This window comes from Furipterus horrens, unplaced genomic scaffold (genome assembly GCF_987537825.1).
Source record: "Furipterus horrens unplaced genomic scaffold, mFurHor1.1.pri manual_scaffold_8, whole genome shotgun sequence".
Classification (NCBI taxonomy): Eukaryota; Metazoa; Chordata; class Mammalia; order Chiroptera; family Furipteridae; genus Furipterus; species Furipterus horrens.
In genome coordinates, this window is record NW_028327178.1 from 97,029,303 (window position 1) to 97,044,498 (window position 15,196).

The window sequence follows — 15,196 nt, forward strand, 5'->3', positions numbered from 1 at the left end:
CTCATCAGGACATTACATAAAAGACTTGGAGTTGCTCTAAGGATGTTATCTTTTTACTGTTAGAAAGTGGAATTGACTTTAAAATGTGTCAGTTAGTTCTTGGCAGAATTATTAATAGTGAGCATCTTGTTCTGTCCTCTGATCGTGTCTAGAAATTTCAGCTCAGAAAACCTTGTACTTAATGTTTTTGAAGACAGTTTGGTGGCCCCATCATGTCAGTCTGAATTAAAAAATAAAATTAAAAAAAAATTAATAGATCCCTGACAATGAGAACCAAAGGAAGAAAGGAAGATGAACTTGAATTTAAAGAGAACAATGGAAGGAATGGGATGGGAGAGAAGGTTGTAAAGTAAGTTAAAATAGGGTACACAGACCGGAAGGGGCTGAAAAGGAAAGATTAAGGTAATTGTAGTGTTGTAAAAGCATAAAAGGAGCCAAAGAAATTTAAGTGGACTGGAAGAGAAAACATCCTCTGACCATTTAACCCTTTTGTGTGTGTGTGTGGGACTGAGGCCTAAAGCAGACAACTGGGCCGCTGCAGGTGCTGTCTTTTGCATGGCAAGGCCCCCAGGACATCTCATGGAGTTGCTGATGTTTAAGAACCAAGGGAGGTCCTCAAGTGTTTTTAAGTCAGTTTGTGGCATTTCTTCTGAATATGTAGGCACTTTGGAAAATGTCACAGGTTTGAGAAATTTGAAATTGTGCTCCAGAGCTGATAAAAACAAAATTGAAAATGCTGGGCATCTATCTGAGCAACTCTGCGTCTTTTAATGCAATGTGCTTCTAAGTTTCTGATGTTGAAATTTAACCAAGCATCGAATATTGAGGAGAAGGACTTAACCACTTTGCAAAATCATTGACAAGCTTTATGTGCTTAAGTTTGACCCTTTCTTCGACTTCATAAGTTCTTATGAAGGTCTTTTCTAACTGCAACATTAAAGTCTGATTCTGGAGCTTAATGGGGGGCCAAGTCCAAGAAAACTTGGGCAGTTATGGGAGAGCCCCTCTTTTCCCTCTCTTTTTTCAGAGGTACTCAGTGGACAGCCGCTGCTGTGGCGTGGGCATCAGTGCTTTTATGGGAATTCATGAGGGCAGAGATGTGGCACTCGGCAAATATTTGAATGAATGTTGTGAACCCCAACTTCCTTAAGGAGTGAAGAAATTAGTTTATAGTTCCAGATGTCATCTTCTCAGCTAGAGGTTTTTATTTGTATTGTTTTATTAGCTTGAGAGTACTAGGTCCCTAATGGGTGAACCCCATTGGTTTCAATAATGAACAGGTTCGTCCATGACAAAAGGCCTTGTATACATTTGGGGAGAACAGATGATAATTTGAACTTTAAAAATTGGAGATGTTACTAGTTCCTTCTCTCATTCTTGAGTTTTAATGTCCTTTTTAATTTTTAATTTAAGAGCTGAGTTCTCCCAGCATTTTTCTTTTAAATTCTGGAGCTCTTTGAGTTTTTAGCTGAATTAGCCTCTGTCCTGCTTATTTTGAAAGGCTATTAACTCTGTCCTGGAATTCTGGAAATGTTCTCAGTGAGAATTGCTGTAAAATAGTGATAAGGGCTCTTACTCTTCAATGGGCTACAATTAAAGCCAGCCACCATTAAGATGGATCACGGACTGGGTTTCCTGGATGCCACGTGGTCCAACCTTGGTAAAGTCTGAGTTTAGACAGCTGTATAGGGGGTGAGGGAAGGGGAGAATTCTTTCACCTCCTCAACCCATCCCCCTTCCAGTTAAAGGCTTTTAGCCTTCCTGACTGCTTTTAGTTTGGCATTAAGTTCCTGGGGAGATTTGCACACCCCTGATACTGACCACACTCCCGGATGCCAGTCTTTATCACCAAGACCAGCTTGTTATCTGTCCGAGACAAAAACAGTCTTCTTTTAAAGTGTACAGTGTGGAGGAGAAATGTTGATACTGTGTAAACTCCAGCTTCTGGGGATGTGTTATCCATGGGTTGAAGGTCAGGGAGGAAGGAGAAGGTGCAAACATTTATCCCAGTAGAGGTGATTCAATAATGAGCAGGTGTTATCTTTAGAAAATTAATTTCTTTACCCAGGGTTTTCATCCAAATGGCCCCTGTGTTCACTTTCCTAACGCACTGGTTGTATATTTGTGTGTGAGAGCTTAGCAGGAGTTATCTTTGACAAAGTTGTATTATGAGTGCCTCTTTCAGAAAGGCAGCTTTGGTTGAATAATTCTATTCCCCATCCTCCACATACAATTTGATGGCTGTCAAATGTCAGTGTAAAGAGGTCTGACTCAAAACCTGGCAAAGAGCCCCTCCTTTGCACTGGGAAACTCTGCCTCCCTGCCTTTGTTAATAAGAAAGCAAAGGACTCTTCTCTCTTGCTCTGATCTGATTTCCCCTAAAACACATTTAGAAGAATAGTGGAGTGGCAAAATGCCTTAAGATCATAGAATAGTTGATAAAGTGATCAGTAATCTTTGCCATTCCTTCCCCTGTCTCTCTTAAGAAAGTGTAAATGTTTATACTTAGGTTGGATTGTGATTGCGTTAGAGACCCTGGGTGTTAGCCACCCACTGATTGCAGCTAAACTAATGCAAGTGGCTTTCTACCTGGGGGCGTGAGCTGGTCATCAGCGCTTCCCTTAAAACCTGTAGGTTTTGTTAGGCTTCTGAGTATAGGATTGTTAGAGCAGGCTGAAGTTTCATTGTACTTTTTTCTTCACAAGTGCTTTTCTTTTGGGGGTCGGTGCACAGGAAAGAAAACGGGCAGCCTTTTACCCATCGTTGGCTGGTCAGGCAGGGTGAATTGGCATGGCTGCTGCCTTAAATGCACATATAGAGAGCATGACCCCTAAGTTATTTGGAGTGATTGGGTAGGCTCAGTTTGGTCCCATGTAAATTAATCATGAAGAGGATTCAGTAATAATTGTACTTCATTGACAATTGTCAGCATGTTTGTCATTTTGTGGGAATTAGGAATTATACAACCATACACAAAGAATTTGACTTTTGAAATAAAATTCTTTAAGGTCACTTAAATATTTCCTCATGAGTTCATTTCTTAATCAATGAGAGGTCACAGTTATCAAATCAATGAAGAACAGAGACTTGGAATTTTCAACCACTGACCTATACTGCCTTCTTACAGACCCAGTCAGTGACTTTTACCCAAGGTCATACAGCAGGTGGTAGAAAAGGACTTGAATCAGATCGTTTTCCCTCAGTTGAACCAGTAGGCTTCGTTCAGAAGTCCCTTCTAGTATTCTGTGCTCCTCTGTGATGCCTCTGATCGGCGCTAGGGTTTAGCTGTAGACTTTTGTGCTAAATAAACCACATCATTTTTTAACATATTTAACTAAGTGTCTTATGGATTTGATTTCCTTTACTTTTGTGTATGTGTCTGGTTCCCCTGTGGGGAGTGAGCTCTCCTCTTCATCTTATGCCTGATTTGACACTGATTTTGGTGGCTTCTTGGGGCTGACTCTGTACCTGGTTTCCAGACCTGCAGCTTCATTGTCATACTGGGATTATGCCAACTTTCAGGGACTTGGTAACGGTTGCATCAAATTTTACTGGAGTTATTTGATACTGAAGTTTCTTATTCCTAGGTGTTTTATTTCTCTTCTATCTAAGCAGAGGATTAGGACTTGAAAGCTACAAGAAACATGAGTTTATCTGTATCTTTTTAAAGAAACTGCTTTGGGGATGCATGCCTTTAGCGAGGCAAATACTCCATAGCTCTGGGATTTCATTTTTTAATATGCCCCTGACAAAACCCGACTCTACCACTTCCCAGCTGGCAGGAAGTAGATCTCACTTAATTTTGCTCAGTCATGACAAGATCAATTTTTCAGCAACAATAGTGATGATAGATAGAGAGTTGATTTTTATGGCTCATGTGCCAAGAATGCCTTTCTCCTTCCTCTGCTTTGCTGACTGCCTCTTAACCTTTAGTAAGACTTAGCTCAGACGCTGTCTCCTCCAGGGAGTCTGTGTTGGCTCCTCGCTGCCCTCTTAGATCGAGGCTCTATTTTTTGTTCTCTGGTGGAATCACGCTGTTTTCCCTCATTATATTACTTTTCCCTTGGAAACAAAGGAAGCAGTTAATCCAGATTAATTTTTTTTACTCTTAAGACTTTTTTCAAAACGTCCGTAAATTAAGCAGTCCTACTGCCTTACTACCCTTGCTGAGAAATAGCGGGGCAGAAAGGTAGAAATTCTGCCGTCTTGTAAGAGGTGGAGGTAATGATATCCACATGTTTCATGTATAAACATTTGGGAAAATGTCTGTTACCTCCATAAAAAGTTTTTTGTAGTTTCTAAATATAGGAGCATCATGATGCAATAAAAACACTTATTTTAACGTCAGTCATTTGACATTTGAGAATTTGGGGGGTGGGAAAGGAATTCTAATTCATTCCAGCAAGTCTAAAAAAGATGTCTTCTGCTGACTTAATTTCTCTGCCTTTGTGTATACACAAACCAGCTTAAGTGTTCTGCCTTGGTAGTGTATCTTAAAGTTAAATTCCTAGATATGAACTGCTGGGTCAAAAAAGAGAGTAAGTAAATTAGTTTTTTTAGATATTTTTAAATTCCCCCTCCATGGGGACTATATGAACTATACAGCACCTTTTCAGAGATGTTAAGAAGCAAAATGTATCTTAGATTTGATGACATAGGTACCGCCTGGAGAGTTGTGAAAACTAGAGGTGTTACAGAAAGTGCCCTCCCTTGTGCAGAGTACACACTAAGTACCGCGTGGCTCTTACTGTTATCTTCTGTGCAATGGGGATGACATTTCCTTCTCATGAGAGCGGTGAAAAGATGGAATGGGACCATGCTAAGTACTCTGGCGTGCTCCTGGCACCTAAGTTAGTGCCCTTTTTCTCTGGCCTGCCTTGCACCCTGGCTGTTTGGGTTCCTATCTTAATTACAACCTTCAAGGATTATAAATTCCTTAAGGGCAGAGTCGGTGTATTACAAGTCTTTAAGCAGGGTGCTCTGGACTTAAGAATATATTTTAAATGTTTGTGAACTGAACGAGACCTCAGAATATAATTCTGAATTCAGTGGTAAAAGGATTCCTTTTCTTTTGTGTGTTCACCATCAAGTCTTTGGATAATGTTGGCTAGCAACTATTCCAGCAATGAAGCAAGACACTGCTACTTTTCCTCTTTTATCGTTTGGAAGTCTCTTTACGTAAAATCTCTGTTAACCTCAAGAAACACTTTAGATAACAGTACAAAAGACGTTGATTGCTATGCTGCCTATTCATTTACTTATCTGTCCTGTGGAGAACTTCAATGAAGTTAGAATGAAAGGAATTAGTTACAACCTGTCTTCTGTCTTCTCAAAGCTGCCTCATTTCCAGTGTTGTCCCCAGTCGTGCCCCCCCCATCTTCATCCTGAAGTTTTTAAAGCTGAAGTTTGAAACAATTGTTATCAGTCAGTTAATAGGTGGCCTGAATTCACAATGAATGAGGTTTTCTGGTGATTTGGTATGCAGTGGTTTGCATCTTTCATTTCTAAATGTCAGTCAAGTTCAACACAGTTCTTTTTGCATTTAAACAAGAGTTGAAGTGGCAAGATCCTTTCTCCAAAACATTTTCACAGTATCTATTGTTAGATGAATTTCAGTTAAGGGGATAGGGTGCGTACTAAAAGTAATCTTCAAGGGCTTTAGTAAGCTGACTACAAACTTTCACTGTGAGGGATATAGATCAATATGCCTTTATTGGCTTCTCTTTTTCACTTATAGGATTCTTTTCTGACCCACATCTTTAGTCAGATACCCCACTGTTACCTTGAATACAATATGACTTCAGTTAGTTTCATCATTTCTCTAGTCTTTTTCCTTCTCCCCACTTTTGTCTGCACAGCTTTCCTGTGTCTTCAGAGACACTCCGTTCTAGTCGGGGGACTCAAAGTCTGAGTCTTTGACTCTTCTCCTGTGTCTGTTTATTACACACAGCCAGTGAGTTCCTGGAGCTGAGCGCTCATTCCACATGCCTCAATGTGCTTTTGTATCTCTCCCTTTCTTTGCAGACCCTCTACTGTCGCTTTTTTATCAACTGCTTCAAAAACCCCTGTCTAGTTACTCTGCCTTATCTTTCTACTCACACTCTCCTTCAGTTAATCTTCCTTAAGTATGGCTTTTATTTTGTTCCTTTTCTGTCTATGGCCATATGACCCTGAACGCACCCGATCTCGTCTATTTTGTTCCTTTTCTGCTTGAAATGGCTCCCTGTTATCCTTAGAGCAGGACACCCTGATTCTTGGGTTAGTTTGATCTCTTACTGCTCCTTAACACAAATCCTCTCTTGGATTAGGCTAGTCTACTCCTTGATTTTTTTTTATATAATAAGAAAAAATAAGGGATTGTGAGGGAAGAAACAAACTTTTTATTATGAAGAGCTTCAAGCATATGAGGCCTGTGCAGCCATGTCATATGAAAAAGAGACATCTATTAAAAAAGATACAGGAAACATTGTACATAGGACAGGGACACTGCAGTGCACTTCAAAGTAGGCACCTTGGGACTCACAGAGCTCTCCCAATTGCAATCAGCTGCCCCATCATATCATCGAGGGTCTGAAATCTCTTCCCTTTCAAAGGTGATTTAGTTTTGGGAAAAGCCAGAAGTCACAGGGTGCCAAACCTGGGCCTTAGGGACTGAGTTATCTGGGTGATCTGATGTTTCGCCAAAATACTGCATGAAACATGATGCACGAGTGGGTGCATTGTCATGATGAAGCTGCTAATCACCAGTTGCCCATAGCTGCAGCATTCTGAATCATATGAATAGTTTCCACGGAGGAATGTTCAAGCTTAATGCAAAATTTGATGCGGATTCATTGCTCCGCTCAATGGTTTCTACCACCCCCGCCGACTAGTACAGTGAAGTCATCATTGTTCACGCATGCGCATTCCAGCCCACTCTCCTTGGCTGCCAGGTTACATTGATGTCGAGCAAACCATTCTCATTATATTAACAATGGTTGGACTTCTTCCGGACAGACCTCATATATAGCAGTAGAAAGAGCAGTATAATGAATGCCTGTGTACCTGCCATATCTGTCCACTTCAGTAACTCAGCCTTTTGCCAATCTTGTTTCATCCATCTCCATATCTCTCCCCACTCTCATATTTTAAAATTTTCATCTGAGGACATTTTTTCATTGCTTTTAGAGAGAGAGGAAAGAAGGGAGGGAGGGAGAGAGAAAGAAATATTGATGTGAGAGAAAAACGTCATTTTGCCCCCAGTGTGGGATAGAACCCCCAACCTTTTTGGTGTACTAGACAGTGCTCCAACCAACTGAGCCACATCGGCCAGGGCTTCCCCCATTTGTTCTTCTACTTGAGGGTAGTTTAAAGCATATTCCAGGCATCATTTACTTGGAAGTACTTCCTTATGCATCTTCAGAGATTATTTATCTGTCAGTTTACTCGTGCAGATCATCTTTACAGTTTCCCTAACAGTCAATAATATCATTTGTTTACACACTTAATTTTGTTTTTAATCTATTGATTTGAAAGAAAGAAAGAGAAACATTGATTTGTTGTTCTACATATTTACGCATTCATTGGTTGGTTCTTGTAAGTGCCCTGACTAGGGATTGAATCTGCAATGTTGACGTGTTGGGATGTCCCTCTAACCCACTAAGATACCCAGCCAGGGACTGTTTACACACTTTGGTGTTCAAGAGGCACCCCATTCTGTTTTGCCTCCCCTCTTATTTATCCTGAGAAGGCCCAGCCTGCTGCCATGTGTAACTATACATTCAGACACTTGAAAAAAGTTACATATTATACTTTCTGGTATCTGTCATGGCACATATATCACAGTTTGAATATGTACTAGACATGTAATAACTTCTTTTTAAATTAGGGACACTTGGGGTTTAGATCTTTGACTCAGGTCTTATTTGTATTAATGGATTATTTGTAGGGTTAAGTTTCTTATTATACACTTTGACTTTGCATGTTTAGATTAGCGGTTACTTGACACCTTGCTTTAAAATCCATTTTAAAGTTTTGTGCATTTAAAAAGAATGTTATTGGCAGACTGGTTATCTGAAACCTACCTGGAATTACAGTAGTCCCTCTCTGTATCATGGTTCACTTATCGCGGCCTCACTGTATTGCAGGATTTTTAAAAATATATTTAATTATTTATCGCGGATTTTTTGCTATATCGTGGGATTTTGTGGTACTGTATACATATGTTAAAGTTACATAGGTTTAAAAGTGCAGAATAAATGTAAGGTTCCTACTTCACGGGGGGGGGGGGTCTGGTACGTAATACCATGATAAGTGAGAGAATACTGTACTTTCAATTTTTCTTTTACTTAGTTTCCGTATTCTTTAAATTTAGTGCCTTTTAGTGAAGTGAACTACTTTTTTTCTTGTGTACACCAATATTGTCAAAGTAAATTATTAAAACATGGTAATTAAAAAATAACTTTTTTATTATAAAAGTGATTCACGTGGGAAAAAGATTGTAAAAAAAGACAAAACACATACACAAGAAATCATGTTGCTCATAAATTCACCACCCAAGGGTAACTAACTACTTTTAACATTGTAGTTTGTCTCTAGTCTTTTTTTATACATGTTTGTTTTTGTGTTGAATTATACACAAGATTAATTTTTTTTTTAAATGTCCCTGCCATACCCTTGGGCCACAATAGCAGATCATAACATTCTGTTTCTTTTTTGTTAAATATGGTCAATAAACAAAATCAAACAACACAGGCTTCATTCCAGGTTGTACTGCCGGTGGCATGTTTTTCATTGTTATGATGTTAACCGTAAGCACTTAGTTTGGAGCAGAAGTACTTGGGAGGTTTTATTACCATCAAGTAATGGGGGCCACCAACTTTGTATATTAGATTGACTCAGCATTTTAAAGTTTTAGAGTTGAGACTTCTAGAAGTTGGGAGTCCTCTCTGCATCTGCATAGAACATTGAGTTCAAGTTCTACTTCTGTACCATATGACCTTATGTTTCCCATCTCTGTGAGGTGAGAAATTCTTATAGGTAGGGGTATGGTCATGTAAATTTCTGTTCCCATAGGGCCTGGCACAGAATAGATCATTTGAATGGATTATGCCAAATGCGGCTTTGCCTCCTTTTGTGAGGAATGGGATGAACACACACATTGCCCATACATTATTAGGTAGCTATTCCTACGAAACATGTTACCTCAAAATGCAACAGCTTAAAACAACAAATTTGTTTTCTCGCTCAGTTTCTGTGAGCCAGGAATCCAGAAGCAGCTTAGCTGGGTGGTTTCAGCTCAGGGTCTTTGTGAGGTCGCAGTTATCTAAAGACTTAACTGGGACTGGGGACCTCCGCCAAGATGGTTCAGCCACATGGTTGTTGTCAGTAAGTTTCAGTTCCCTGCCACATGGGCTTCTCCACAGGGCTGCGTAAGTTCCCGACAGTATGGCAGGTGGCCTCTCTTAGAGCAAGGAGAAAGATCCAGTGCTTTCCGTGACCTGGTGTCAGAAGTTAATACCAACAGTTGCACTTAAGTCCTTTTTAGGAGAGACTCTTTAAGCCCAGTCCATATTCAACAAGAAATTGGGTCATTATCTCTTGAACGGAGGAGCATCGAAGAATCTGTTGGTCATATTTAAAATTACCACACATGTGTTGCAGACATAAACTTCCAACTGATGAATATGCAACTTTAGTGTGACCTGATCCCAGTGAACCTCATTTTTAGTAGCCCCTTGAGTTAATTCTAATATATGCTAAAATTTTTAGATTCACTAACTTAAGTGGAGAAAGATAACTATGTTCATGGATTAAAAGACATGAGAATGTTTCCCAAATGTTCTATGAACAACAATTCCCAGCTGGCCTTTTCTCCCTCCCTCCTTTCTTCCTTCCTTTCTTCTTTTTAAAAAGAAATTAACAATCTAAAACTGAACGAAATTCAGAAGACATAGAATAGGCAAAACTATGTTGAAAAAGAATAAAGCTAAAATATTGGGTTGGTCAAAAAGTCTGTTTAGTTTTTTTCACGCGATGGCTCTGGTAGGACTTAGTTGTCTTTAACTTCATTTGTAACAATTTTGTTAGATTGTATTGTGATATTGTGACAGCTGTCACATGAGCATGCATTTTTAAAAAAACATCAACATTGGTGAATGTGCAGCCATTTTAATATTGAAGATGGAAAAAATAATATTTTTGGTGTATTATGCTTTGTTATTTTAAGAAAGGTAAAAACGCAACTGAAATGTAAAAAAAGATCTGTGCAGTATCTGGAGAAGGTGCTGTGACTGATCGAATGTGTCAGACGTGGTTTGCGAAGTTTCTTGGTACTATTGACATTTAGGCCAAATAATTCTTTGCTGCGAGGCTGTCTCATGCATTGGAAGATGTTTAGCAGCACCCTTGGCCTCTACCCACTAGAAGCCAATAGCGGGAGATTGCCAGCATACTCAAAATATTCAAATCAATAAAGTTATTGGTGAAAATAAAAAACATGTCTTTTATTTTGTGGAAAAAACCATCCAGACTTTTGGCCAACCCAATTCTTAATATTATCTGATTTCAAGACTTACTATGAAAAAGAACCTTACTGTGAAGATACTGTCCATGTAAGGGTAGAATAGAGTTCAGAAATAGACCTTTTATTATATGGTCACTTCATTTTCTGTAAAGAGGTCAAAGCAATTCACTGGGAAAGGACTATCTTTTCAAAAAATGGTGATAGAAAACTGGACATCTTTATAGATGAAAAAATGTGCCCTGTCTGTCCTTACCTCTCTACAACTCCTAGAAAAAAGGGTGCTCATAACACATAAATCTAACAACAAAATTACAATCAGAATGTATAAAGAACTCTTATAACTCAGTAATAACAAGGCAAACAAATATTTTTAAACTGAGGGAAAGATTTGAAGAGCTACTACATCAGAGAAGATATATGAGTGACCAATAAACACATGAGAAGACACTCATCATTTAATTAGGAAACTTGGATTAAAACCACGGTGAGATAACCACTACACATCTGCTAGAATGCTTAAAGTTAAAAACTGATAATACTGGGTGTCAGTGAGATTTCGTAGCATTTGGAACTCTGATGCATTGTTGGTAGGAATGTATGATGGTAGAACCACTGTGGAATGCAGTTTGTCAGTTGCCTATAAGTTAAGCATACACTTACCATTTGACCCAGTAATAGCCATACTGTGGGTACACCCAAGAGAAATGAAAACATGTCTATAGAAAGATTTGTATATGAGTGTTCATAGTAGGTTTATTCAGAACAACTAATGTCTGGAAATACCTTGCATGTCCATCAACTGATGAATGGATAAATAAATTGCAGTATATCCATACGATAGGATACCACCACTCAGCAGTAAAATCTAACCAACTACTGATACATCCGGCAACATAAATGAATGTCAAAAATATGCTGAGGAAAGAAGTCAGACACAAAAGAGTAAATCCTATCTGGTTTCATTCATATGAAATTCTAGTAATTTGTCTAGTAATCTAGACAAATCTTAATTCATAGTGCTGCTAGATCAGTGGTTGCTTCGGATTGAGTGTGGAAGATGGGGATAGGTTGGGAACTGGCATAAGGGAAACTTTCTAGGGTGGTGGTATTGCTCTAAGTTGTTTTTTTTAATTTATTTTAGAGAGAGAGAGAAACATTTATTTGTTCCACTTATTTATGCATTTGTTGGTTGCTTCTTTGTGTGTGCCCTGAATTGAGATCAGACCCGGAGTCTTGGTGTATCAGAATGATGCTCTAGCCAGCTGAGCTATCCAGCCAGGACTTGTTCTAAATCCTGATTGTGGGGGGTATTCTTGTGCATATTTTTGTTAGGGGTATATCACACTGTCTTTGAAACTATATACAGAAACTATATACTTCATTAAGGTTGATTTAAAACATCTCTTGAGGTTTGGATTTTCCAGATGTTACATAGAGAACTGTTTAATCTTGAGAGTCAGTGTTCAGATTTATTCCTTTGTATCATTTATAGCTTAGTCTTAATAGTATCAGACCTAGGAGAAGAATGCCAAACTGTTGCTTCCTTTTCTTGTAGAATTGTCTCCCCTTCCTGCCTGCATGTTTGTAACACATCTTGTTTTTAGGGGCAGGGTAATGGGCTGCCTTGTCAGGCCTGCTTTGTGAAATCTTTCCTTCCAATGGACTCTTCCAAGAAAGATTTCACAAAACAGCCCAGACAAGGCAGCCTATTACCCTGCCCCTAAAAACAAGACATGTGTCATACATGCCATTTGAATCCTGTCATTGGGTTTCTTGACCAGCTTGTCAAGGTAGGTGGGCAGGAGATAGCTCATGACTCCTCTTAACTGATTCATCTCTTATGGTTGCAGATTCTCATAAACACAAAGATAAACACAAAGATCGGGAACACCGGCATAAAGAGCACAAGAAAGACAAGGAGAAGGACCGAGAAAAGTCCAAGCATAGCAACAGGTAAGGGTTGAACCAGCAACCCCTTCGTTCCGCAGTGGGTTGGCTGTGGCTTGGCTCACCTAGAATAGGCCTTAACTTGAGCCACAGGTACACAGCCTGGATAGCAAAGTAAGCAGAGAGTGTATTGGATTCGAGTTACTCCCAGGATGGCCATGATAATTCAGGCCTTACTGGTGATGCCGTTGTTCAGATCAGGATGTGTAAAGTAAGTATGGCTCATTTTCTTTCAGTATATCCCTCATTGAAGTGTAATTTTTAAGCAAGTCAGCTATGGACTTATTGTAATATGATGGCATTTAATCAGTTGTTTAGAGTGCTTGCCTTGATAAAAGGTGACTGGATTAGAAACATGATATACTTTTTTCTTCTTTCTGTACTTTCAAGGTCATGAATTAAAATTGTTTCACTTGGACTTCATTGTCTGTGCGCCTCTGAAATCACAGGCAAAAGACTGGGTACAGGAGATTCTCCGGGAGAGGGCATCCCTCATTTTCCTCAGGTTATCAGAGGGGCTCAGCTCCCACAGAAACCGATGACCACCAATGTAAACGAAACTCAGCAGTGCTGCCCTCTGGGAGTCAGGTCTCAGAAAGACGTTTTCTTGTTCATTTGCTCCCCTCGCTTTTTTCTTTCGGTGCAGTGCTGCTTGTTGAAAATGAGGACTTAGGTTTCTGTTTTGGGTTAAAGGCAGTTGGTGAGAAAGCCATATGGTATGTCCACAGTGGCCTAAGTTTTGTTAGAAAGGAATTTACATGAAGATCAATCATCCATTAGAACAAGTGCCTCCAGCCCAGGTTCTCTTAGAACTACCCTTGACTCTTGAGCAACTTGAGTTTGAACTGCAGATTTTTTTCAATAAGTACTGTAAATGTATTTTCTTTATAACACTTCCTTTTCCTCTGGCTTACTTGATTGTATGAATACGGTATATAATACATATAACATACGAAATACGTGTTAATTGATTGTTTATGTTATCAGTAGGGCTTCCGGTGAGCAGTAGGCTATTAGTTAAATTTCTGGGGGGTCAAAAGTTATAGGTGGATTTTTGACCGTGCATGGGGTGGGGAGTTGGCACCCCTAACCTCCTCATTGTTCAAGGGTCAATTATACTTCATTATTGGCTTATTGTCTCTAGTAGACAAGTTAGAGTGAGAGTTGCTTTCTGTTTTTTTATGAATAAGTCTTTTTGAACCATTAAAATAACCAGATTACTTTTCTTCAGTGGGAATGTTTCTTCGCAAATCACATACCATGTCTGTGGTCTTTTTCCCTCCCCTCTCACTACTCATTTCTTAACACATGATCATCCAGTTTCCGTTTTCATTACTCTAGTGACTTGAATCTCAGTAGGTGAATCCAAACTTGGTTTACATGCATCTCCTAGACTCTCACGGTTCCTTGGAGCAGAGTAGGGGTCTGTTGCATTCATTTTATGTCCTCAGGGCTTAGTAGGTGACAGTACACCTTTATTGAGTGAGTGGACGACCTATCGGTACGCCAGTTACTGTCTCCTGTCATCTTCTCACATGTTCACAGTCTTCTACACGGCAGTTCCCTGTGCCCTTCCTAAATTTCAGACAAGTTTTTTGTGTATTTGTGGTGAAACATATATAACATAAAACTTGCCGTTTGAAGTGACATTAAGCACATTCACAGTGTCATACAGCCATCACTAGTGTCCGTCTCCAGAGCTTTTCATCCTCCCAAATGATCTCTGACCCCCATTAAACAACACCTCCCCATTCTCTTACCCCATTATTGGCAACTTCTATTCTGCTCTATGAATTCGTCTATTCTAGGTACTTCATATAAGTGGAATCATAAAATACTTGTTTTTTTGGGCCTGGCTTATTTCCCTTAGCATAATGTTTTCAAGGTTCATCCATGCTGTTGCGTATCAGAATTCTATTCATTTTTACGGCAGAATAATATTCCATTGTATGTCTGTACCATATTTTAAAAATCCATTCATTGGGAGCATTTGAGATCTTGCTTCCTGGCAACTGTAGTCAGTGTGATGCAAATAAATACAAATAAAAATTATAAAAATTTAAAAAATCCAGTCATCTGTTAACGCACACTTGGGTTGTTTTTTACCTTTTGACTTTTGTGACTGATGCTGCTGTGAACGTGAGTGTACAAGCGTTTGTCTGAGTCTCTGCTTTCAGTGTTTTTGCGTGAGTATTCAGGAGAAGAACTGCTGGGTCGTGTCAAACAAGTAGTTTTATCCTGCCTGCCATGTTTATGCTTTGCCAAGAAAATGAGGTAATCTTTGACCATGAAGAACTTTATGGTCTGAGAAAAACGCTTATAGATCAGTTGAAGAAGTGATAATTTTCATGTTACCAGAAATTTGTCCAAAAAAGACTTTTAAGAGATAGAGGTTAATATTGAAAACATAAACTTTTAAAAATGGATTCCTTCTTCTCTGGTACATTTACTTTACCAGCCATGACTTACAGTTGTGGTAGAAGAAAAGGTTAGGTAGAAGTGGCATGAAAGTCTTTGGGACAGAAGTTTAGGTCTGCCCTTTATTACCAGATTCTTCTTTTTAAAAATAAAGGATGTGATTTTTTTGTTACTTTTCTTTAAAAAATCCATAGTAGCTTAATTACCTCTTTCTAGGAGAAGGCCTCTTGTCCTGGTCCGTCTGCTTTGGTCTCGTGTGATCTTGGCTGGCTTAAAGAACCTTTCTTAACCCAGCTTCCTCATCTTCCTCAGTTTCCTTATATTAAT

General features: G+C 39.2%; 1 protein-coding gene across 1 annotated transcript in view; it reads left to right on the forward strand.

Moving 5' to 3' along the window:
• Nucleotides 1-15,196, forward strand: part of TOP1 (DNA topoisomerase I) — an 87,041-nt gene that overhangs the window by 19,568 nt on the left and 52,277 nt on the right. Inside the window, exon 3 of the mRNA XM_090286406.1 lies at nt 12,355-12,457. Coding sequence (XP_090142532.1) covers nt 12,355-12,457 — 103 coding nt within the window. The remainder of the gene's footprint in view (nt 1-12,354; nt 12,458-15,196) is intronic.